At 41.4% G+C, this 25,463-nt stretch overlaps 1 protein-coding gene across 22 annotated transcripts in view; it reads left to right on the top strand.

Moving 5' to 3' along the window:
- The window catches only part of Asph (aspartate beta-hydroxylase), a 210,658-nt gene that overhangs the window by 35,094 nt on the left and 150,101 nt on the right, over positions 1 to 25,463 (top strand). For 5 of the 22 annotated variants that reach the window (XM_029533263.1, XM_029533265.1, XM_029533272.1 and 2 more), the window contains exons 2-5: positions 2,413 to 2,562; positions 4,104 to 4,148; positions 5,834 to 5,902; positions 11,510 to 11,695. In XM_029533263.1, coding sequence (XP_029389123.1) covers positions 2,413 to 2,562; positions 4,104 to 4,148; positions 5,834 to 5,902; positions 11,510 to 11,695 — 450 coding nt within the window. Of the gene's footprint in view, positions 1 to 2,412; positions 2,563 to 4,103; positions 4,149 to 5,833; positions 5,903 to 11,509; positions 13,811 to 18,029; positions 18,072 to 20,279; positions 22,605 to 25,463 lie in introns of those variants that run through there. The other 17 variants (XM_029533271.1, XM_029533276.1, XM_029533274.1 and 14 more) reach the window with 9 other exon arrangements.

The raw sequence follows: 25,463 nt of genomic DNA, 5'->3' as shown, positions 1-25,463 counted from the left end.
TTACAGCTTAGGAAGAGGTCTTCGTGTTTATAAAAGTATAGTAAGCTAAACCCTGAACACTGCCATAGATGGTGCCCTCCTGCCCCAGATAACTTAGCCATTTCTTCCCTTATTTTGAAAAATTCCAGAGATAGCTTATTTTGTATTCTTTAATGATTTATTAAATTTTATAATGTAATTATTTATGATATATGAAAATATTGGAAACCATGTTTTCCAACAATAAAAAGTCTTATTTAGCCATAGTTTTATACATGTAGTTACAGAAATATACTTAAGTGTACACATGTGTTTGAGTGTGTACCCACACTAAGACTGAGTTAGTCTTTTGATCTCTTGAGGATTTGATCTACTAATGGGTTTAAAACATGAATATTCTTGGGATTGGAACACTGGTTCAGTTGGTGAGAGCAGAGGTTGGGTTTCAGCACACCCACGTCGTAGCTTACAACCTGCCATAGCTCCAGCTCCGGCTGACTTCTTCTGACCTTTATAGGCACCAAGCACTCAAATGATGCACAGACATATATGCGGACAAAACACTCATATGCATAAAATAAATCTAAGAAAAGAATTTTCTTTTAACAAACAGTTTCAGTTTTCTTTCTGAGCAATGCGTTGGAATTATTTAATTGCCTGAAGCCGCTAGTTCTCTTAGTAGCATGTCTGGAGGTAGAAGGCGGGTTCTGAGAAAAAGCTGATGGAGATGTGAGTCAGGCAGGTCAGCCGTCTTTAGACACTGAGGACTTAGGACCGCAGAGGTCATTTTCTGCGCTTGGCAGTGCTGATGTGGATGAATGCCTTCATCTTTGCCCTCTAATAGATGGTTCTTGAGAATTCGGGGGTTTCCAGGCAGGCAATGCCCCATGCAAGGGATGTTTGGGGATACTGGTGAATAATCCTGGGACCCATGTGACTCAGCATGTTGGATGTTGTACCACGTGAGAAACAGTTGCACAGAATGAACAATGTCCTGCTTAAGCCTCTAGAAACCCCTTTATTAGAAATGTGGGCAAGTTGCCATGAGGGCCACGTGTATGTAGCAGTGCTTAGGCCAGTGCTGTGGGAAGAGCCCACAGTGCCACACATACCCGGCATTGTCCTGCTGTAATATGGAGAAAGGTCTCCTTTTCCCAGATACCCTTTGGGGATATGATATAATCTTCTAAGTATATTTGTTTATAATTGTGGAATATTAACATTCTTTTAAAAGTGAATATGATGCTAATTTTTAAAAAACATATTGACTTTTTTTTAGTAGTGACCAGTGACTTCTGTTTATTTGAACATTAGAAGAATATTTCTGGAGGATTATAAGGCACATAAAACATAGCAAACGTGATAAACGACGCTTGGTGAACAGCAGTTTACAGAGCTGTTTCCTGAATTGAGTCCAGTTGGCAAGGCCTGTTTCCTGCCTCCCCACGCCCTACTGCGTCTCCTGAAGGAGGGAGGTGGAACTGGGCCGGCTGGCTTCCTTTTGTCTGTGATTGATGTTTCTGTATCTCCTCTCTCTCACCTTCCCCAATAGTGCATACTTTCAGAGGGGATTGTTTTCTTCTGTGACGGTTATGACTCAGGGCTATGTACAATGTAAATAGCATATGGAAAAAGGTCCATAGGCACCTCTGATTTCATTTAGTTGATACTCACTGAACTTCAAGGGTTCTAGGGTGGGTTTCTGATTGCGTGTTGGCAAGAGATATTGCTCCATAAGAAAATAGGAACTCACCAGCACCAGGAGAAGGCAGCATCCAGGGAAGGGAGCCTGCAGAACCGCAAGACACCAGGAAGATGAGCATAGCCATTAAGGGATTAGAGAGCCATATAGGACAGAGAGCCACAGAAGTGGAAGGAATAACAGATTGCCTGTCCCCATGTCCATGCCACATGCTGAAGTCTTGGATGTTGTAGCAAAATGAAAACTGAACAGTTTTGGCTAGTTGGAAACTCAAATTTTTGGATAATGTAAGACAACAGTGAGAAATATCAAAATGGGGCCAGTATTTTCCTTGGTACAGTAAGGCAAGAACCTGAAGTTTCAGGAAGGCATATGATATACCAGTGTCTGCTAATTAGCATGAGAGGCAGGGCATGTTGGCCATTCAGACATAAAAGTGTTGTCATGCAGACCGTTTTGACGAAGGACTTGGAAGTAATCCTATTTAAAAACAAAACCAAAGCATCACCCATCAGGAGTTTGCTTGTGTTCAAAATTAAGATTATTTAAACGTGGTGATTGAGTAAGCAGAAACTTCTTTGTGTTCCGAGTCATTATTTTATGTAGTGCACTTTGAGAATTTAATCAAAACGTGTTTCTGAAATGATTTATCAAGTCATTGTCAAAACGGCGTTCAGCCAAGTGCCTTCTTCCTCTGCGATGACACGTGCCATTCTTCTCTCTCCACACAGAGGCAAAGCACGGAGGACACAAGAATGGACGGAGAGGGGGGATTTCAGGAGGGTCCTTCTTCACGTGGTTCATGGTCATTGCATTGCTCGGCGTCTGGACATCTGTGGCCGTCGTGTGGTTTGACCTGGTCGATTATGAAGAAGTTCTAGGTAAGAACTAGGGTATGAGCTCCCTAGTGAGCTTGTAAGAGTGAAAATCCAAGGCTTGTTATTTCTTCTCTTGTATTATGACTGGCTGTAGCTTCCCACCGACTCTTGAAAGGGCTGCCCCGGAGTAGTGACCTGAATCTTGAAGATTTCTATGTAGGTTCTCTATTTATTGTCGTATATGGATGCTTCCATCAAAACAAACTTTGTTAAATTCGTTTTCACTATTTTCTGCACTCTTTATTTTCTGTTCAGTTTTATTATGAATTTTAAAGAATTCTAGATCATGAACGGGTTCCTTTAGTGGTCATAGATCTGAAGTAGCATCTTATTGTATAGCCCAGGTTGGCCTGGAACCCACAATGATCCTCCTGCATTGGCTTCCAAGTGTTAGGGTTACAGATGTGAGCTGCCATGGTTGACTTGCAAAAACTTTCTTTAGAGAGGGTTTTCAAGGAACACCTACCTGTCCATGTCTGATGAGATAGGAGTATGTGTGCATGGCTGGGTGATTTCTGGGTGGACGTATCTAGGTAGGGCATCTCCATCCTCATTTGAGGAAGTTCCTGGGGGAGCTTCCTGTTCTCTTCATATAATCATTAAGGCTTTACGGTTTTGATTTATGTACCTATGTGAGTGTATGCATGTGTGTGGGTACCCACAGAAGTCAGAATAGGGCAATGGATCCCTTGGAGCTGGAGTTTGAAGCCATCATGAGCCACCTGATACGGATTCTGGGAACTGAAGTTAGGGTGTTCTGGAAGAGTAGGAAACACTCTCAGGGGCTGAGTCATTTCTCCAGCCACACTAATGTTTTTTAAAATGATTTGTTTAATTTTAATTATTTTAAAAATGGAGAGAAGTCACTTAAGTTAAATACTGTAAACATTTGAAAATTTAAAATTCACTGATTTTTAACATATTCACAATTTTGCGCAATCATCTTCTAGTTTAGGGCGTTTCTATTATGCACTCTCTCCCAGTCAGCCATTCCTCCCTTGATATTTTGACTTTCTGTGATTGTTTTGGGTGTAGCATGAGCGTAGCATGTACGTGCGTGTCACATTTTGAGTTGCCTGCGTATGTTTAGCGCCGTTACACATCTAAGGTCTAGAGTAATACTCTATCATATGGGTACACTCTGTTTATCCTGAAATCCGTGATGACAATCATTTGTTTTCACTGTTGGCAGTTATGAAGAATGGCTGTCCCCTTTACTAATCCAGTCAATGACAGAGATAATGTCAGTAAGAAAACTACACAGTTGCTAATGTTGTGTTGAAGTCCTGCCCCCTTACAGTAGACCTCTCCAGCAGTCCTAGAGAAGAACGAAGGATAGCACAATATGCTTATATATGATCTGTCACTCACTGATGTTTCTCCCTCTTACTGCCTCAAGGGAAGTGGCTCCAAATAGATAGATTAAAAAGTGTTTTACTTTATCATTAAGAAAAAAGTATGATCTCATTCACATACAGTCTTGCTAGGTAATTTGTATACTTTTAATGATAAATAACAATTTTCATGTTTTTATGTACATGCAGCCAAAGCAAAGGACTTCCGTTATAACTTATCAGAGGTACTTCAAGGTAGGCACTGGAGGTGCATCTTAAGTGGTTTTGCATCTGTCTCTAAGACCTAGTCATCTACAGCAAGAATGTAATGGTAGGAGCGGTCTCCCCTTGTAAGGTTCTTACAAGGTCCCCTTGTAACGTCACTTGCTGTCTTTAAAATGCTATTAAAGCACTGTACTATTGATAGCCTTGAATTACAGGTTATTACTTTGGTTTTCTTAGCGGTAAGGATACCGTCTTCATCCCTGCTTTCTTACCAGTTTTCTTGTGTGTTTACTAAGTTAGACTTTTGTATAGCAAAACTAGATCTGGGAATTCTGTTCTGCACCAAAATTCCTGCTGCAATTGTACTTTGAATTAAAGATCTGGAAATAGTATTTTTTTGCCATCTATTTTTCATAAGACTGTTATACTTTTGCTCTTTAAAATATTGCTGTGCAGTGTGATTTTTTCCCCCATAGTTCTTGTCCAGTGATGAATTATAAACAATGTTGATTTTAGAATAATTTCTAGGGTATGGACTTATAAGACTTATTTGTTAAAGTTTGGTTTGGTTCTTCTTCCTAGCCCCATGCTCCTAGAAATAAAACTCAACTCAAAATATACTTACAAATACCTTGGCCATATGGCTAGGCTCTTCTCTGACTAGCTCATGATTTAAAATAACCCATTTATTCTAATCTGTGTTTTGCCACATGGCCTGTGTTCAGGTACCATGCATCTATCACATCTTCTGTGCCTGGCATTTTCCCAGAATCCTTTCTGCCTCCCAGATGTCCCACCTCTTTTTCCCTGCCTAAGCTATAGGCCATCCATTTTATTATTGACAGGTGCCACATGCACGCAGATACAGATATTTTCTCTCACTCATTTGAAATGCTGAGCCTATAGAAAGTGCCCCATGTACAGCGGTTGTTGAGTGAGGGCCGAGTAAACCTGGCTTCTCACCATTCCTTTTTACACCTTCCCTTTTTTCCCCCCTTAAGTAATGGATATCTGGTGCCAAGGACATTTTTAAGTGGGTGAGTTTTCCCTCATCCTCTCAGGAAGCCTCCAGTTTCACCAACTTTACTTCTGGAACCGACCACCCCACCTCAAGTTGATGCATGCTTTTTAAAAAATATTTATTGTTAAATGTCAAACTATTCATCCTTTACTGTATAAAGTACTTATGCTCTGGTTGGTTTATTTATATTTGATCTTTATTTGAAGCTTGGGTTGCGTAGATTGTTGATAGTTTAGCGAAGTTTTACACCTCAGAAACGTCAAATTATATACACTTGTTAGACCGTTAGAAATGGGTTGATACTCTCCTTATATATGTCCCAATAGTTAAGTATACTAGTTTGGAGAGAATAGTAAAATTATTGTGAAGTGATAGGATCAGAGTATTCCTGAATCGTTAAGGCAAACCTTTCACTCCTCTCTTAGGAAGTACGTAGAGAAGACAGTTCTAAGTGTGTAGATGCCTGACCGTGAGCTTTGATAGTGTATTATAGTTTTGGTTGTGAGCCTAGCCTTTAACGGCTGGGCCATCTCTCCAGCCCTTGATAGTGTATTCTTACAGTTTGGCTTTGCAGCAGTAAATGGGGGAGGAATCAGTAATATAGATGGTGTCTTAAAAACTGCAGCAAGAGACGATGTATTATTAAATTTGTTTTCTCTCTATTCCTGTGTCTACCATGTCTCTCCTGTTGTAGGAAAACTAGGAGTCTATGATGCAGACGGCGATGGAGACTTTGATGTGGATGATGCCAAAGTTTTATTAGGCAAGTACTCTTCTTGCTCTCTTTTTGTTAGAAGGAGTCAGATACTGAAGTGAGAAGACTGCTTTTGCTTTAATAATTATCTGCAGCAACTGTAAACATTTCTGTTTATCGACTTGTTCATTTATTTATTTATTTACATCCCAACTGCTGGCCTCCCTCCCAGCTCCCCCCTCACAGAGTCCCTCCTTCCTCCCCACCACTGAGATGCTTAATACCAGTGGGGACATTGAACCTAAAAAGGTCCCTTCTTGAAGACAGGCATAACCCCCAGTGAACACCAACACACTCACAAAACTTTCAGTCCAAACTGTGCCCTGTCCTCACCTCTGAGAGGGTAGGACCCCTCTGGGTATCCCCCAACCCTGGCGCACCAAGTCTCTGTAGGATTCGGCACATCCTCTCCCACTGAGGCAGGACAAGGCAGCCTGGGGCCTCCGTCCAGCCCATGTATGCTCTTGGGTTGGTAGCTCAGTCTCTGGGAGCCCCCAGGACTCCAGCTTAGTTGACACTGTTGGCCTTCCTGTGTGGTTGCCATCTCCTTAAGGGCCTTCAATTTTCCCCCTAATTCTTCCATAGGGGTCCCCAGCCTCCATCCAATATTTAGCTGTAAGTATCTGCATCTGTGTCAGTCAGCTGCTGGCAGAGCCTCTCAGAGGACAGTTATGCTAGGTTCCTGTTTGTAAGCATAACAGAGCATCATTAACAGTGTCAGAGATTGGTATCTGCATACAGGATGCGTCTCAAGTTGGGCCAGTTGTTGGTTGGCCATTCCTTCAGTCTCTGCTCCATCTTTGTCCCTGCATCTCTTTTTGACAGGGCAAAGTTTGGATTGAAAGTTTTGTGAGTGTGTTGGTGTTCACTGCGGGTTATGGGTTATGCCTGTCTACAAGAGGGGGCCTCTTCAGGTTCAATGTTCCCACTGGTGTAGGTATCTCAGCTAAGGTCACCTGCATTAAGTCCTGGGAGCCACCCCCATCCCAGGTCTCTGGGACTTCTTAGAGATCCTTCCACCCCTAACTCCCTCCCCACCCATGCCTGGCAGCTGCAGATTTCCATTCATTCTCCTGGCCTTTCAGGTGTGGGAACTGTAAACATTTTATGGATGATATTTTGCAAGCTAATATTTCATTTTTATTGATATACTAAATGAGCACTCTTCCACTGTGACTTTTCAAATCGCTCTTATAAGAGCATGTAGCCCTTAATACATCAAATTTTAATAATTATCGCTTCATTTGTGTTTCCAGATTTAAGCATTTCATATTCTGAACTTAATGTTCAGAGATATAGGTAATGTCCTCATGTGTTTTCAAATGAGGAACAGATTTTTTAAAAGTACTATTTGACATAATTAATTCTGACTGTCAGATGTAAATTTCTCCCATTCAGTGATTAGGGCCAGCTCTGCTTAGCATACATAATGAGACCAAATGAAGGCTGCATGTTCAGTGTGATATGACCATAGCTGAAGGTGTACATTTCTCAAGGTTTACATAAGTTAGTTTTGAAATAAAACCATGGCAGAAAATATCTTTAACATCCTATTTGTATTTAAGTTTACATGAAAACATACACTAGTGTTTTTTAATCACATTTCCCTGTTTTGACAGTCATGGATTCCACTCAGTGTTCGTAACTACATTACCAGCTAGGCTTTTCTTGAACTAAATAAAGATTGGTATTTCCTCATTGTTTTTAAAATACTGTCTTAGTAGTAAGGCTAGTGCTGATTTGAATATGCAGATTTTGTGTACTGTGGCCTGTTTTTGCTGGTTTTAAGCAGCTCACTTCCTGTTCCTTAGAATGAAGCAATATGTATTAAAGCTTCAGATCGAATTATTTAGCAAAGCAATAGCTGTGGCCTGGTATTATATATGCCCTAAGTTTAATAGCATGCTAAATAAACCATTTTGTGAATTTATGATTATGAAGAAATAGAAAGATACTGCCGCAGGTAAGCTGCTTTGCATAGTTAGATTTTACTTCCTTTTGAAACGAATTCTAAGTATGAAGCACTTTTATTTACGCTCAGCTGGAATATAGCTTCTGATTTAGCCCTGCCTTGGTGTATGTTTTTTCCCTTACGCACAGTGGGAGGTAGCGTTTCCTATTTACAGTTGGAAGTCCACTGTGCAGCTTTTGTGACATATCTTCACCTAATTGCTTTCTGATTATAATTTTATCATTTTCTATCTAAATCAGAGTTTCAGCACCTACATTAAATCTTCAAGTGACCTTAGTTTTAGGCAAGTGAAAGAAATGAAGTCATGAACAACTTAATCCGTTACGATGGTAGGGTTTCCTTGCTATAGATGATCTTACTGATGTGAGGTACTACTTTCGGAATAGTGGGGGTTTTAAAGGAATGTCACAGGAGCCTATATATATATATATATATATATATATATATATATATATATATTTAGTATTAAGAACTTTAGTGTGTTTTAAATTTAAAAAAAATAGTCCAACGCGCGCACATTCACACACACACATACACACCCACACACCCACGCACGCACCAGATGCTAGTTAACTGTAGCACTGAGAACTGCTGTCTCTAGTAGACACAAACATCGTGAACCCCTCAGTTTGCTCCTTTGATCCCACTTGTGTGCCAGTGGCTGGGCCCCAGGGTGGGGAAGCTCCGAATGGGCTGCTCTGTCTGCAGCTGTCAGTCTGTACATGCGTTATGACTTGGATGAGAATGAACTGCCAGGCTCCTTGGCACCTGTCACCATGCGCTGCGAGGCCTTGATGCTCTGCACCGGGTACACTTTAGCTCCTCCTTACTCTGATGGCCAGGGTTCCAGCATGAGCTAACTAAAGCTTAGCTGTGCCTCAGTTACACGAGGTGTCTGGTACAGTGTTGGGTTGCCCCATGTGATGGGGAGGAGCTACAGAGTATGCCCCACTTGACTCCAGCCTTTGTTTTCTGTCTTGTTGAGGTGAGACCTTAAGGGCGTAGTTTTAGGTAAAGGCAGGAAGCAAGGAAATGGAGGAGGAGGATAGAGATTATTGAGAGGCACAATAATTAATGTATGCGTTAAGTGGCCACAGACCTGGCATGCAGGCCATACTCTTTTTCCCCTGGCATTTGAAGCCTAACTCTAAATCATACTAAATTGGTGGAAAGCCTACATACATGCTGCTTTTCTTTTTAGATTTTTCTCAAGACCCATAGCTCCTACTGATCCTACTAATTCTAAGTCTCCTGATGTACTTTGAAAATGCCCTGTCCTTGGACATAGAATTTCCTATTGTTTAGGCCAAATTGTCTGAAACGCAAGTGATTTCGGTTTCAGTGTGTTAGTGAAACCTACAGACACATGTATATGCAACCACAATTAGAGAGAGGCAGTGAACTGGAGAGACAGCAAACACTGGATGGAGCTGCAACAGGAGGGTTTGGAGGAAAGACCAACTGGGAAGGGGAAAGTGATGCAGTTGATTCATAATCTCAATAAAATAAAATAAAATAAAATAAAATAAAATAAAATAAAATAAAATAAAATAAAATAAAAAAGACAGAACGTTTGTTTCCCACATACTGTCATCAGGAATACCCAGGACTCAGTGCTAGGAGTAATGTCTTATAATAACCTCGCCGGAAGATGCATGCCTGCCCCTCTGTTGTACAGCTAGCATGTAGCTGACCCCTGTCAGGTGGAGACTGGAAAGGGCTGTGAGGCCCCATGAGGAGTGTGGAGCTCGCCCAGCGTTTAGTGCTGTTCATTTGAGGTGGACTCAGTTCAGAGGAGGTTCGTGCCCAGGATCATTTTTCTCGTCAGCCTGGCCTTCCTCTTTTTAGAACTACAGATACAGCTCTGGAGATGGAGTGGTTGGTAAAACCCTTGCTGCCCAAGCCTGAGGACACAAGTCTGGATCCTTACAGTGGAACTGTTCATTTCTCCTCAGGCGGCGGGGACAGGAGAATCCCTCAGGACTTGCTGCCCAGCTCCTCTAGCCTACTCAGTGATCCCTTTTAGGGAGATACCCCGTGCTGGTTCACTCGGCACCTACCTGGGCTCCCACATTCAAGGCAAACTCACTGTGACCCTCGAGGCCCCCCAGGCTCAGTGCCAGGTCATGAAGAAGATGCTTGACAGAAATTTCTGACCACACACAAGTATGTGATGCACACAAATATATACATCCATGTACAGGACACACAACTGTAGGCTGTGTAGGTAGGTCACTGTCCACATATTTGTTGCTCAGTGCCATTTGCCACGCCGAAGCACGGAAGTTTCTTATTTTATATGTAGTAATATGAAGCACTTAGAGCACAGAGGATAATGAAATACAACAAGGGTTTTCTCTAAATACACGGTGGTAGCATTTAAGGTGGGGGAGAAGTGTCATTCGCACAGGTCTTGGGTGGAAATGCAGGTCTCTGTTCATAGCATTGGGAGACTCAAGTTAAGTGAAAAAACACCCAGGACTTGTCAAAAAATGATTAAATACTAACTGCGGTTTGTGTCTTACCTCTGCCCTCACACGTGGAAACTGATAGGGTCGAGTTCTTCAGTTGACAATGGCAGAGAAGTTCACTGTAAGCTTTACAGGTAGCCAGGATGCTATTATCTCTTGTGTGTCGGTGTTGCTGGTAGTTGTGCTACATGGAGAAGTTGTGTTTGTAAATGACCTGAAATGACCCCCGGCTTTGGTCGCAAAGGCTCTGGAGTTTCTGATGCTCAATATTTCTTCCTGTCATAACTACCACTTGGCTTTTCTTCCTCAAATTCTGGGGTCGTTCAGTGTATAGGGAACTGACTTTGCATCTCAAGGGTCTTTCCCTACTCCGGGTCATTTCCCACTGGAGACAGTCATAATAATTTACATTTTTATTCCTTCTATTCAGAGGGTCCTGTTTGGGAGCAGTGCTTAGAAAGCAGCAGAGAACAAGAATCTTTGCAGTAAGAACGCCTCCTTTCATGGGCAAGAGGAAGAGGGGTCAGGGTTGCCCCCTATCCCTACCCCCCTGCCAGTGGCTGCTAGAGCCTTCTCAGCCTTCCTCGGGGTTCTTCTAGGTAGGCAGAGAGGATTTCTATCAGCTCATTTTAACTTTCAGGGCCATGGATAAGTCGTCAAGAGTGTGTAGCACTAACCGAGTTAGGCGTTTGATATGAATGACCGTATTTGAGTGTCTGGATGCCAGATGAGATGCTGCCGGCTGTCATCCACTGGCTCCCGTGCTCCAGAGCACCCACAGTTTACTCCAGGGCGTGTGATCTGCTCCGGTTCATCTCTGTGCAGATTGGGAGGTTGTCAGAAGCGTTCACTTTGCTCTCTGCATCACTTTCTCCTATCACTGTCGGCAGAGTGTGCTGATACTCTTGGCCGGGTTTCCTGCCCAAGACTCGAGTGGGAAAAAGATGATCTGCTCCCGTGCTGGGAGGAGCGTGAGGTTTGTGGGGGTGGATTGAAGCCTGACTTGGTGGTGTGCTTCTCAACTGCTTTCTTTAGTCTCTGCATTACCTTTCTGCAAACCCGTGACCACGACATGCCCCCCCCCTTTTGAGATCACTCTGCCTAAGCTTAACTTTTTTTCCACCTAACTGCTCTTCTTGTTTTCTCTTTCTCTCTTCCTTTATTCTTATGTAGGCCTGACCAAAGATGGCAGTAATGAAAATATTGATTCTCTTGAGGAAGTCCTTACTATTTTAGCGGAGGAGAGTTCAGATTGGTTTTATGGTTTCCTCTCATTTCTCTATGATATAATGACTCCTTTTGAAATGCTAGAAGAAGAAGAAGAAGAAGAAGAAAGCGAAACTGCAGATGGTGTTGATGGTACGTCACAGAATGAAGGGGTTCAGGGAAAGACCTGTGTCATTTTGGATTTGCATAATCAGTAACTTCGACTCAGGGACCGACAATCAGTGGGTTGTGAAATGGAGCAGCCTCCTCCTCCACCTCCTTTGCTTACGCAGGGTTCACCGTGCAGTGGGGCAGTTGTGACTTCAGATAAATGCCACCCATGTGATCCTGCCCAGCACAGCCACTTAGCTAGCCCCTCGCTTGGCTCCCTCCACACCCAGAAAGGAAGTGGTATTCCTCATTCCTGTAGCTGTTCACAAAGTGCATTGGAAATGATATTCTTGGCCGTATAATTGGTTTCTGTATCATTTTATTTCAACTTATGTATTCACTGAACTAAGTTGGAAATTGTGTTGTATTTAACCCTTGATGCTTGTCTTTCTCATGCTTTAATGATAATTCTAATGGGAGTTGATTCTAAAAATATTTCTGGCATGACTAATAAGCTAATGCTTCCCTGTTGACCTTTAACTTGCCTGCTGTATAGTGATGGCTCTTTAAGGAGCTGGTACTTTTTAATCTGTAATTTCTTTAGGTTCATTGACTGGTCATATAAGTTCCTACAAACTTGTTAAAGTTCTTAATTAATGGTGCTTTTGACATAATTTAAAAAATCCCATGTTTTTGCCTTAGGGCCGTGAAGTTTCTGAATTCAGACTCTTAAACAGGTCTGAATATGTCAGAATCAGAATTTGTTTTCAATTTTATTTTCAAATATAAATCTAGAGAAGGTAATTTGTAATTGTTTTTTTTAGGTCACCCTGTTATAAAAGAGGGAGAGTGTGAATGTGCGTCTTGCAGGATGTTGTACATATTAAAACTATCTATTCTGAATTAGGCTTTTCCATTTTTTACTAACTTATTACCTGTTGACTTATGAGTTCTGTATAATATAATGTGTAGAATTATAAATTAAATTTATTGAAGTGGTCCTTCATTTTTAGGAGAAAATTTTCTTTCCCAAACTATGAACATGGCAATAGCTTTGTCTTAGCTTTTGGAAACTGACTTTGCCCCAGAACTACAAAATCAGTTATTAGCTCTATATGACTCCATCTCTGAAAGGACGTGTCAGTGACCACCCTTGTGACTGAGTAGTGTGGCACCCGACAGGTTTATTGCTGCCCTTCGAATGACTCTCACAGTGTTTAGCTCCCGTTGAGAGCCTCTAAAATTCTGCTCAGCTTTGGGTCTTTCTGTGTTTTAAACCAGAATACACAGTATTATTTAAGTATCATTCCCAGATAGTCTTTTGTTTTTACATAGTTACCTTCACCACCTATTTATTGCTCTGGGATGATGAAATGCTGGCTGAAGTACAGTTCCTGAAATCAGAACACAGCGGTTCTCTCTCTGATGTTACTACTCTCTCTGGTAGATGGTTACATGGGCCACTCATGGGCCAGGGCTTCCCAAAGCTTAAATGGTTGTTAGGAGTTTTTCTCATTCTTGTGCTCAAAGAGTGTGTTTTACTTTCTCAGTGAGGACTGGATCAGAATCTTCTGATACTCAAGGATACAAGGTCTTCAACTCAGTCCTCAGCAATGCAGTAAATGAGGATTCTTTAATAATCGTTCTCAGAGTCATTCTAGTCCTCCTCATGGTCAAGACTAAATTCATTTTGAATTTGAATGCTGTGAAATAATCAACGGTTATTAGTTTTAAATCTACAAACGTAGGTTCTAAACACAATAAAAGTCTCTTACCCAGGTGGCTGAGAAACGGTTTTCAAAGCAGTTTTGTTTGTGTGTCATGACTACTAACTGTGGACGGTTTTAGTCAGGAATGAATAATCAAATTTCTGTGTTAAAAACGTTTGTAATTAATTTCTCATCAGGCTTTATAGCGTCATGATACTAATGCACATTATATGTACAGAAATTAATTATGCCCATCTTCCCAACTGTAAAGCAAGTGGTAACTTGCCAACAATTTTATACCACCTCTGATCAGTGCATCTAAAATACCCTAAGTGATGATAAAGTGCAGGCAGCTGATGAACCCCTGACTTCTCTGACTTACTTCAACTTGTGTCTGAGGCTTATTTGTGTGTGTATGAGAAAGAATAAAGTTATTGGCAAAAACGTGTCTAAAGCAATGTAACTTTTCTTAAGTGTTTTTGATTACATATACTGAAGTTGTGAATCTATTTTGTAATTTTGTTTCATAGGTATTTTCTTACTTCCTGTCTTATATTTGTGGGCAGACTTTGTATTCTGTGTATGTGAGTGTTCATTTAGTTACAGAGTTGTAAATCACTGTGCTAACTCTGCCTTTTCAGTTTTCATCATCTAAAAGAACTGACCTGTGCTGTGCCAGTCTATGTAGCATTGGCTCCCAAAGTGGCTGTCCTGCCTGCTCATGTACTGGGCCACTTTTCTGGTTTCAAGTTCAGTTAGATTGGGAAGGGGAGCTGGAGGTTGTGTGTGGTCTTGGGGTACTTTCCGCTGTTCTTTAACACGGAATGTTGAATGATGGTGTGTGGGCTGGCGGGTTTTCCAGGAGCTGACCGTACTAACTCGGAGGCCTGGCTGTCAGTGTGCTGCCCGGGGATCCCGCAGAAGCCACGCACCGGAGGGAGGGCTGGCTAGTCCTGCTTGCTCGGCTCACACTTGAGTCTTTTTTCTGTACAAGTGTCCTCTGCCTTCCTTAGCCCTGTCCAGACATGTAAGAAAAGCCCTTTCTGTATTTGAACCTGGGCTGAGATGTGTTTACTCTTAGTTACTCTAACTACAATGTTTTCTTGTTTCTTTTACTCTCTTAATATTGGCAACTTTAACAGACTGTGGAAGCAGAGACAGGCCACCACTCCGCTGCCTATTTTATTGCTGGGCAGTGTCTCACAGAAATTGGTACTAACAGCCCTTTCTTAAGACCCTGGCTTAGCTCTGTAATGTGACACAAACTTTCTATGGTGTGGGCTGTGGAATTTTCATTAATCAGGATGTATATTGGAACACTGCACAAGGAGTTCAGTGACTCTATGTTCACATGTTAGTTGATAGGACAGGCATGGCATAGTTTTCTTATATTTGCTGAAGTAAAAACCTGCCATACTCTTGAGTATTTACCATTTGGACCCTATATACTTGGGTTTTGTGTAGTCCACATTGGGATTGGGTATAGTGTTCTAGTGTAGGAAAGGGGAAGGTGAGAATCTTGCACTCAGAGTGATCACAGTCTCTTTAGGGAGCATGGGAGTGGCGAGGTGACCTCAGTGGGAAAGACAGGAATATACCGGAAGGATCGGTCTGTCGCCCGAAGGAGCTACTCGGATGCCGGATGTCATAACAGAGCCCTTCTAAAGCCATGTGTTCTGCATGTGTCAAAACCATGGACCCAACGGTTGGCTTAATCATGCACACGTTTTCTAGTCATAGCGGCTGTTACATTTTGAGAATGTGTCTGTGGCAGTTGCCCAAAGAGCATACATTAGGCAATTCTTTCTAAGGGGAGAACATAAGACTACTTTTTCACATTTCTGTTAAAGAATTCGTGGTCATTACATGTGTACACAGTAATGACCGTGAACACCAGCAGAGAAGGTGTACAGTGACTGTTACTGGGGTTGGAGGAGGAATCTGACTTCCTTTTGTTGTGGTTGTTGCGCTTTTTTTTTTTTCTTTTACATTCACTTACTCTTTCCATCAAGACTGCCTTAAACTGGGACATCCTCTTGTCCCTGGGGCTCTAGTAAAGAGAGAAAAGAAGGAAGTGAAGGTGTGCTTGTTGATGTGTCACAGTGTGAATCCGCAGCGGCCACAGGCAGTACAATGGTAGTAACTTAGCCCTGCTGATCATGACCACCTCTATTTCCTGTAGTGCTATAAACACTAACCAAGCTCTCCTGCCATCCTCAGGAGAGGTCATTCTTTCATGCTTTTGTTGTTGTTGGACCCTCCCTGGCTTTGGTTCCACTGACCCCTGGCTTTTTTCTTTCCCTCACAGAATTTCTTCCCAGCCATTGCTTCTTCTCTTTCAGGCCTTTTTGTAGTATGCTGGTCCGAAACCCAAGCCTTCCCTCAAGTCTACCCCAGCCTGTCTCCCCATCCTTCCCCTCCCAGTAGCTCAGCTCCCCCTGCCCTGCAGCCATTCCTGTTACATGCCCTGCTCCTCAAATACTACAGCTTTGGATAGGCACCTCAACCTCCGTTCCCTGTCTGCCTCGTCCTGAGGACTGCCTGCTGCATCGCTTTTCCTGCCACTCATGAACAAGCTGGGGCTCAGGATTCTGCCTTTCTCAGTGCCATTGTCCCTTCTGCTGGGAAAAACCAACCCGGGGAGGCTCAGGGGACAGGAACCAACATCTCTTAGCAGCATACAGGTTTCCCTTTTGCCCTGTTGTGACTTTTAGAACCCAGGTTTCCTGCTCCTGTTCTTCCTCTGTTCTGGGATGCTCAGGTGTTTATTTCTTATCTTCCAAGGGCTTGGATCTTTCCTGTCCTTTCTTGCCCCTTTAGCAACTAAGTAGGATTGTTGTCAGTTAGTGGGTTGTCCTAATCTTCTCATTGAAAACACTCCTCCAGAGTCACTGTTTGTAGATTTTTAGATTTTTAAGTAATTAATATTCCCCCCAGAAAAAAGTAGATTAAGTGGATGCTTGGAACCGCCGGGCGTTTGCTGCACTTGGATAATTTGTTTCGCTTTGATGCCTTTCACCAAATCTAAAGTTTTAAGTCCAACATTCTTTAATGTTTTACCACCCTGGCAGTAATCCAGTGTTCTGGGTTGTTGGTGGCTATGTTTTTAGCTCTGGCATTTCATCAGTGCAGCTCTTTTGGGTTCTAATGAGTGGGTGTGGGGAGTAGATTGTCTGATTTTTTTTTTTCCCCTACCTTTCATTTTAGTGGGAGTCCAGGCCGCCATGGAAAAAAATGGAGCAATGGAAGAGGGCATTCAAGGTCCTAAAGTATAGATGTAGTCTCATTCCTTTTATACTTTAAAAAGTGCTCACATATTTAAAGGTTAGTGCTGCAGAAGTAGGATTGGTATTTTATTCTGAATTAATTAAACTTGTTAGGCAGTGCTGACAGTATTTGTTACACAGTGATACACTGTTAATGATCATGTTTAAAAACACAAAGATTGGCCTTTGGAAAGTAATTGTTCTTCTGATGCTGTTGTTAGGTCTCCCACAGAGAGCAGGCAGCTAATCTCTAAGACCCTTTCCCTTTCCCCTCCTCCTTCTCTTGACGCAGTCAAAGGCATGCCTTTCTCAGCCTTTCCATCTCCAGAGGGATGATCTTAACACTTCAACTGACTGTAGTAAGTGGTCATCTCAGATGGGCTGTCTCGTTTGATGGACACCGTTGACTACAGTAGAGGTTAAAGATGGAGGATGTGAGCAAGAAAACTAACAGGAGCATTCCAGAAGTGGGGTTGTGACTGGAGTGTGGGGGAAACAATGGCCATTGTAGTTTGTAGTTTGGTAAACCTCAGCTTTAGGGCTCCTGTCTGATACTTCCCAAACTTAGCTGTTGGGTAACCAGTTGTAAATCCTTATTCTCCCATGGGAAGAACTCGGCACGAATTGTATTGGCAGCTTAGAACACCACTTGAGAAAGCCTACCAGTATGTGAATATAAAATAATATTTATGAGAGTGGGAAATAGAAAAGGAAAATCAATTGACTGAGATGTAAGTACACCCCTGTTGGAAAAGAGTATGTTGAAAGAATATGGTGTTGATGTTTATTATGTTACTGGGTCAAAAACAAAAACAACAAACAAACAAAATCCCAAACCCTTTATCACAACTTTGATTTTCCAAGAGTGAAAGTACAAAGCAATTACAAAGTTTTTACAGTAACAAGCATGACTTATATAATAATGTATTGTTTGCTTATGGAACTTTAAAACATTGAATTTGAAGTGATAGAGAAAAGCAATGACAGATTACAATTCTGTCAGAATATGTGTGGTTAGCAGTGTGATGCAGAAGGGAAATGAGGGTGCCAGTTCTCTGTGGATCGCCTGTGGCTTGAGAAGTCTACTGCCTGAGAGAGAGGCCATGGCAGTTGCAAAGCCATGGAGGTCTAATGCAAATTATGCACAAAAATCTTGACGGTCTAACGCGAATTACAGTGCTGACTGGCTCTCAGGTTAGTTATAATGTGTTCCTCTTAACACTGTACTTACTGAAGTCCTAAGGTTGTATTTCTGATTGATGTTTGCTGTCCTTTAAATGGTAAGCCTAAGCACTTTAATTTGTTTCATAGAAATATCAATTTAAATTAATTTATAGGGACTGAATTTTAATTTCCTCAACATGTCTTCATAACCTCTTTTTATCTTGTAAATACCAACAGAAGGACCTGGTGGGTTAGCCAAGAGGAAAACTAAGGCTAAAGGTATTATTTTCTGTTTTGTCGAGCAGCCTCTAGTGAGTCAAGTTCATGCTTGATGGCGCATGTTGTTTCTGATGGAGATGCAACCGCAGTTAACAGTACTGCTGTTTGATTTGGGCGCTCTGTGTTAGGAATAGCTTTTTTTTGAAGACTAAATTATAGACTTTTGCTTCTTCTAGCTACCCTGTAATTTTAATTAATTTCCCTTTTTTGTTACCAGACCTTTCTAACAGCCTGAACATTAAGAGTTTATCAACATACCTGTCTATGCTTATTGGACTGTGCTTGTTAAATTACATGTGCACATTTTCTCTTGCTTCCTAAAACGTTTTATGGTCTGATTTTTACAATGGTGAGTCCATCAGCAATTGATTTCATTTCTCCCAAGGCTGTGAGGATGCTTTCCTAAAGCATAATAAAGGCCAGTGTGCTCTTACACTGAAGGTTAGGTGTATAACCTAGAGCTCTGGATTGTTGATATAGGGTATGCTGTGTGTTTGATATTCTAGTGCACTACAGTTGCTATGCCCGTGTGATAGTGTATGTACACTAACAGTGCATTATTACAGCCTGTATATCCTTACAATGTAAGCACTGGTGCTCTTCAGGGGGATGCGTGGAAGACATGCATGGCTTTCTTTCAAAATCTTAGGACAGTTTTTTTTTTTTTTTTTTTTTTTTTTGTGTGTGTGTGTGTGTGTGTGTGTGTGTGTGTAAGTACTTGGCATATTTGTAATTTCTTGTGTGTTAAAATCATTAATATGTAAGACTTTTACTCTGGGATATGCAGGAGTTTTAGTTTTCATTTTCAGTTGTAGGTTGCGAAAACTTAAATTTCTAACTAGTTTCTCACCAAAATCATTCCCAAGAAGAAAACCATTTTTTCTTGTCATTTTATTTTTATATAAGCAGTGCTGAACTAAATTGCCAGTAAATTATAATCCTACCTCATGTTCTGTCGATACAATTTAAGCATTAAGGATATAATTTTAAAAATACATAACAGAATAAGGCCTGACAGCAGTGTGCAAGTGTTTTACAGTTTGCCTTGCCACTTTCTGTTGCTCTGTGGGCAACCCTGAAGGGGGATGCAGACTTCCAGACGGTTCTGTCTGGGTTTCAATCAGTATTTTTATAGAAGTTTAATGAGTTTTTTGCTAGTCGACTTTCAATAGACCACATAGAAAGGTACTGTCTTTTGTGAGTACCATATGTCTAGAGTTCACCCTGAAGGTCCTTGTGTTACATGAATTTTAGACACATTTTGTTAGGGTAGACATCTTTCACATTTTGTTAGATCTTCATTTTGTTTGTGGCTGTTTAATTACTGTCTTATGCAGTGAGAATCTTTTATAATGTCCTGGTGAGAGCAGAAGGTGAAATGTGAAACTTTTGCTAACTGCTCAGTTAAACTTTATAGAATGTAATGTGAACACAGTATGCTATCTGAGACTTGGAAGTATCTGGACTTCCCAGTTAATGCTTCCTGTCATCCTAAGAGATGTGGAGGATGTATGCATTGACTTGTGTGGCCTTCCAGAAATTACCAGGGAAATGGACTTAAAGAATACTGATTTTATGAAGTTGACTGTAAGCATAAAAAAAAAAAAAAAAAACTCATAAAAATTGCTATTAAAAATGTTACAGAAAACAAAATTTAAAATTTACATGTGGATTTTTTTCTTTTTTTTTCCTCTTTTCTTTTGTGTTGTGAAGAATTAAGTGGTATTTAACTTACCTGTGTACCTTTGTTCTGAAGTTCCGTAAACATAACTTGTTAAGGGCATGACATACTGTTGAAGCTGAAAGTTTTAAATTATTGTTTAAAAACAAGGTAAAGTTTTTTTTTTCATAGTGCCCGTGTTCCTATGACATTATAGTTAGGAGTTAACTCTTCACTGCCCTAATAGATGGGCTTACCTTGTTAATGTTGAATGCCAGCCTGTGTTAACACAAGTCAAGCCATATTTTAAGCTGGAAAATAGGATGAAATAGTCCCAGAATTTATTTTGTAGCTAATACTTTATAGAGGTTTATATCTCTTTTTACTCAACATTTGAACTGGTAGGCTAATGCCTGAAGGAGAGAGTTCCATGTCTGGGTGGGTAGGACCAGGGCAGTGCATCTAACAAGGGCGTCTAACATGCCCTGCCATGATTTGAGAGGTGTGGTCAGTAAACATTTTTTTCCTTTGATTGGAAAACCTGAAAGCTAAAGAACCCATCAAAGAAGAGCTCAAGAAGGAGAGAGAGAAAGCTGTGCCTAGCAAGAATGAAGAGAGAAGAAGGGGGAAGAAGGACCAGGAGGATAGAAGGAAGGGGAAGAAAAAGACGGACTCAGATATATCCCAGAAAGCATCCTCTGGAGGTAAGAGGGACAGAGACCAGGAGAAAGCCAGCTCCGACAAGAGTTCTAAGTCCAAGGAAAGCTGGAAGAAAGCAGCAGAGACAAAGGCTGTTTCTAGTAAAGTGGCTTCCAGAGACAAAGACAGGCGAGGAAGAAGCTCCTCTGGGCATGCTCACATCGCCAAGGAAAATGGCCAGAAGAGAAAGAACTGAAGGCTAGCCAGCAACGGTGACCTTCCTGACTCCAACTTGCTGCTAAAGGGCAGAGGAAATCTGGGATTGCTCCAGCTGGGGAAATGATACATATTAGCCACTGAATGTGTTTATTGGTGCTCAACAAGTAAATTCTGTGAAACAAGTATACTTTGTCATCTTCTCAGTTTCAAAAAAAAAAAAAAAAAAGTTTGTGTTATAAAATGTAATAACCTGTTTTTATTGCTATGTGAGTAACGTGAATTGTAATGGTTTTTATCCTGTATGAAATCCTGTATTGAGGTAAGTAAGAAAGAATCTGGAGAGCGTGAGAAGTATTGATGTGCAGTGAGGTACTCAGCCAGGCAGGGTCTTCCCTGTCCACTCCCTTCCTCTTTGTCCTGCCTGGCTTTCCCCAGCTCCCAGCTTGCCCAAGGCAGTCCCAGGCTACTGTCTGTCACCTCCCTCCTCATTTGTTAGGCCTTTTGCCCTTTAGGCTCCTCCCTCCCAAGCTTGCTTCCCCTTCTACCTCCATCTGTCCAGGCTCAGCTCTCAAAGCCTCATGCCTTATCTCTTACCTTCCTGTCCCCTTAGGTGTCCTTATTGCCCTTCCTCTTCTTACTTAGCTTCCTGTTTTTACATCTTCCTTTCTTTACGTAAACAACAACAAAGACAATCAGACTGTGAATCATCCAAAGACTTTGGCTTCACTGCGGTACTTGTATGGTTCACTGTTTTTCAGTTGTGGTTAGATGGCATATATTCTTATGTTTGTATAATGATTATTTATCATTTCCAGACTACCACAGATTTGAGATCAAACTTCTTAGCCCATCATAAACAATTAATAAAAGAAATATTAATGAGGGAAACATTTCTACAAAAGTGTGCTGGTCTGTGCATGATGCTTTCATTTATGTTTAGGTTACATGTTGATTAAAAAGCCTGACCAGGGTATGGTGGCTGCCTCCTGCCTGTAACCCCAATACTGACAGATAGAGGCAGGAGCACCAGGAATTTGAGCTCCTCATTGGCTACGTGCAGAAGCCTGTCTGGGCTATGTCAAGATCCTGTCTCGGGCACCACACACACACACACACACACACACACACACACACACACACACACCAATAATAACATAAAAGTAACTTGATAATAGAGTAAAACATTTTATCAGGAAGACTTTAATTTTTAAAAATAATTTTTTAACTTTTCTATGAAGAGATTTGAAATAGAAATTTTTTTTGACCTATTTAAAAGGCACTAAAACCAGACATAATAAACTTAAATGTAGAACAAACCTTTCTTTTTTTTTTTTTTTTCTCTTAAAAGCCAACAGCCTTTTTTGCTTAAAAACAACTAAGTATTAAACTGTGAGAAATCCTAGCTCACTTAAAGGAATCACCAAAGGAGACTTTCTGGACATATACCAAGATCTCTGTTATATTCCTGGCCCAAAGAAATTACACTATGTGATGACTTGATTCTCTGTGTTGGTTAGTCAGGTTATTTTGTTTTGTAATTTTTTTTCATAAAATACCAGACCACTTACGCTAAAGTCAGGGGTCTGTGCCTCCAGTGACTGTAGCTTCAGACTGACGGCTTCCGCAGTAAAGGTCTGTGATGAGAAGTTCCTCCCAGTTCATTTTCCAAAATCCTGGCCATGCTAATTTGGCCCATGTCTGTCCCTTGCGAGACACACCCATGTGGTACGAAAGGAGACTTCGGCGGGCCTCAGAGACGTCGCCTTATTTTTCTGGAGGGTTCTGGTGGATCGTACTCCCCCGGAGAATCTGTTGAACAGTCTTTTTAGATCATTGGGTTTTTTTGAAACAGGGATTTGGGGTGGGGCATGAATGAGTGCCCAAGTGTTTTGGCATTTTTCCATTCATAAATGGACGTCTGGGAAAACAGAGAACCTGCAAGGATAACCGAAAAACAGCAAATCTGCAGAAGAGTTTCAGCTTCTTCAAAATGTATCCTGGTTCTCGATTTTTCTGCGAGATACATGATTTATTTATTTATTTTTTTTTTTAAAGAAAATTACTTTCAAGAAATTTAATGATGTTTTCTCTACAGGCAATCCCCCTGCCCACCACCACCTGCCATAGAAGGGCACAACTTTAGTGGAGGCATTTTTATTAATTTCATCTTGGTTTGAAGTTCAGTGGCCAGGGAGTTTAACGTCTAGAAGTGCTCAGTCCTAGGCAATGACAGGGCTTTAGGAACAGCACCGGCATAAGCAGGTGAGCATCGCTTGGACTTTGGGAAGATGCTGTAAGCATCTTTAGATCTAAAGGTACTTCTTCCTCCGAACAGCGGCACCCAGGAATTGAAAGAACTCAGGGTCTACGGGCAGTCACAGAAGTGGCTCATAGCACCCAGCAGAAATACTGACCTGTTACCAGGCACTTCACATTTTGGGGAATGTTTGTGAGTCGGCACAGGATTTATTTTCCCTTTCTCTCCTTTCCCCAGTCAGTCTCTCTCTCGAGGCTACAAATGGTTACACTATGGTTACACTGAGTCTTTTGGCGTTGTTTCCTGGTCCGGTGTGTTAGCACCCAGATTTCTGTTAAAGAGCACAGGTGAGCCGAAAGAGCGAGATAAACCTGGGTGGTGATGAGGTTGAAGGGTCTGTGCCATTCCCAGTCTTACTCAGGTTTATTCATGTGGTAGTTCTTACTAATCCTACTGCTATCTGAGGATAATTCTCAGCTAAACACAATCTGTGATTCTTTGTAGCTAGCAAACAAGACTTCTGGGGATACACTTAAAAAGGGAAAGGAAATATGTAAGTTTTTGTCACATCTCTAACATATTTTCTGAGGTAATGCTGTAAAATTTTTAAGTAATGACATTGCATTACATTTATTTAGACCTTGGAGATCCATTACATTTGAGGAGCAGATATCTTTAATGATTGCTTTCTAAAAAACATTTTCAAACCCATCAGCGTTTCTAAGAATCTCTTTTTTCCCAGCATCTGACCTTCAGATGACACTGTCTCGAAGCACTGTATCATCAGCATCGGCTCTCTCCTCTGTTGGCATTTCTCTGCCTGATCGTGTCCCTTGTGAATTTCAGTATGTTTAACTTCACCTCATATATAGTCAGTGTCTGGAGTCTGACTTGGTGTGTGGTTTCCTCGGTCTCCTGAGACACACATTAGTAGGCGTAGCTGCTTGTACCACTCTGCAGAGCGGAGTGAGTTCTCGAAGTTAACAGGGAACATGCTATGCGAGAGCCGCTTTGCTCCCCAGGTTTTCTGCCTCTGTAGTTCCTGTGGGGGATAAGGAGCCCCCTTAGGTGTTTCCATTGACTGAACGAAAGGGAATAAACAATTATGATTTATTATCTTATGTTATCTGCAATCCTTTTTCCATCTGCTGGGTGTGTTTTCTCTCCTCATCTGTTTCATCTGCTAATGCCATTTGGAAATGTTCTCAGAATTGATGCTGTGAACTATTGCAACACAACATATCCATGTTGGCACTTGTAGTTGTTCTCATTTGTTGGTAGGTTGTGACACCTGTGTCAGAGTGGCTTCGAGAGCCCATGTAGGCTGCACATGTGTGAGCCGCCAACATTCTTGGCTCTTCAGGTTCCTTCTCTCCCGAAGAACATTGGTGATAATGGACCTGTGGAATCCCAGCGAGGGGCTAAAGAGAGAGGCCTGGGAGCAGAGCAGCCGTTCCATTCTTACTCCTGTGGATACAGTGTGAGACAAGTGCCTAAGTTCTCAGTCCTTTGTACTGCATGCACTTGTCTTCATGGAGGGTTCAGTTGAAATTGTATTTTTTCCTGAGCTAAGGGCTAGAGAAAATGCTAGTGGATGCCACACCTGTGAGGTCTAAGAATGTTCTAGTCTCTACATTTGTTTTTTTTTTTTTTTTTTTTTTTTTTTTTTTTTTTTTTGAATCCCTAAACGTTGGAATTAAGATAGAGTCTTACTGTGTAGTTGAGCCCAGCCTCATCCTCATGGTACCCAGCTTCTTGAGCATACAGGAGTGCGTCTAAGAATGTATTTTAATAGGACATTAGTCAATGTAAAGAAAATCACACTAGAATAAATTAAGAGATATTCAGAACTAAGCCCATTTAAAATAAAAGCCTTTTACATGCGTAAAGATTTTCTAAATTTTAGGGGTAACTATCTTTCAGTGATTTCTAAACTACATGAAGAGAACCTTTAAAGGTTCAGAATTACTTTTTATAATCTCATAGAAAACCATACTTTAAATTTCTCTGTTCCAGGACTCAGAGACATTCTGACTAGGCATCGGTTACAACGAATGTTATACACATCCCCACATGTTTGTATTAATATTTATTATACACATGAGCAGCTACCATGAACCTCTTTTAAGAAAGAGCCATTTGGAATGACTTGAAATCCTTTCACGAAATAAAGTCAGTCTTTTTCTCTCTCATCCGTTCCTTTCTTCCTTCCTTTTTGTGTGTGATGTAAGTGTATATGGTGCTTGCCTGTGACTGTGGATGTGTGTAGTGGTGGGCATGCAGAAGGATGCCAGAGGAAAATGTTGGGTATCTTCCTCTTGTTCCTTTTTGTTGTTGTTGTTGTTGTTGTTGTTGTTTGCTTTGTTTTTTGAGACAGGGTTTCTCTGTGTAGCCCTGGCTGTCCTGGAACTCACTCTGTAGACCAGGCTGGCCTCAAACTCAGAAAGAAATCTTCCTGCCTCTGCCTCCAAAGTGCTGGGATTAAAGGCATGTGTGCCGCCACGCCCGGCTTCTTCCTCTTGTTCTTATTGCCTTAAGACAGGGCTACTTACTGAACAAGAATCTAGCCCATTTGGCTAGTGTCTCTTAGTCAGGGTTTCTATCCCTGCACAAACAT

Source organism: Mus pahari, chromosome 22 (genome assembly GCF_900095145.1).
Source record: "Mus pahari chromosome 22, PAHARI_EIJ_v1.1, whole genome shotgun sequence".
NCBI classification, from domain to species: domain Eukaryota; kingdom Metazoa; phylum Chordata; class Mammalia; order Rodentia; family Muridae; genus Mus; species Mus pahari.
Note: the sequence above shows the minus strand (reverse complement) of the source record. Positions and strands in the feature narration are given on the sequence as shown.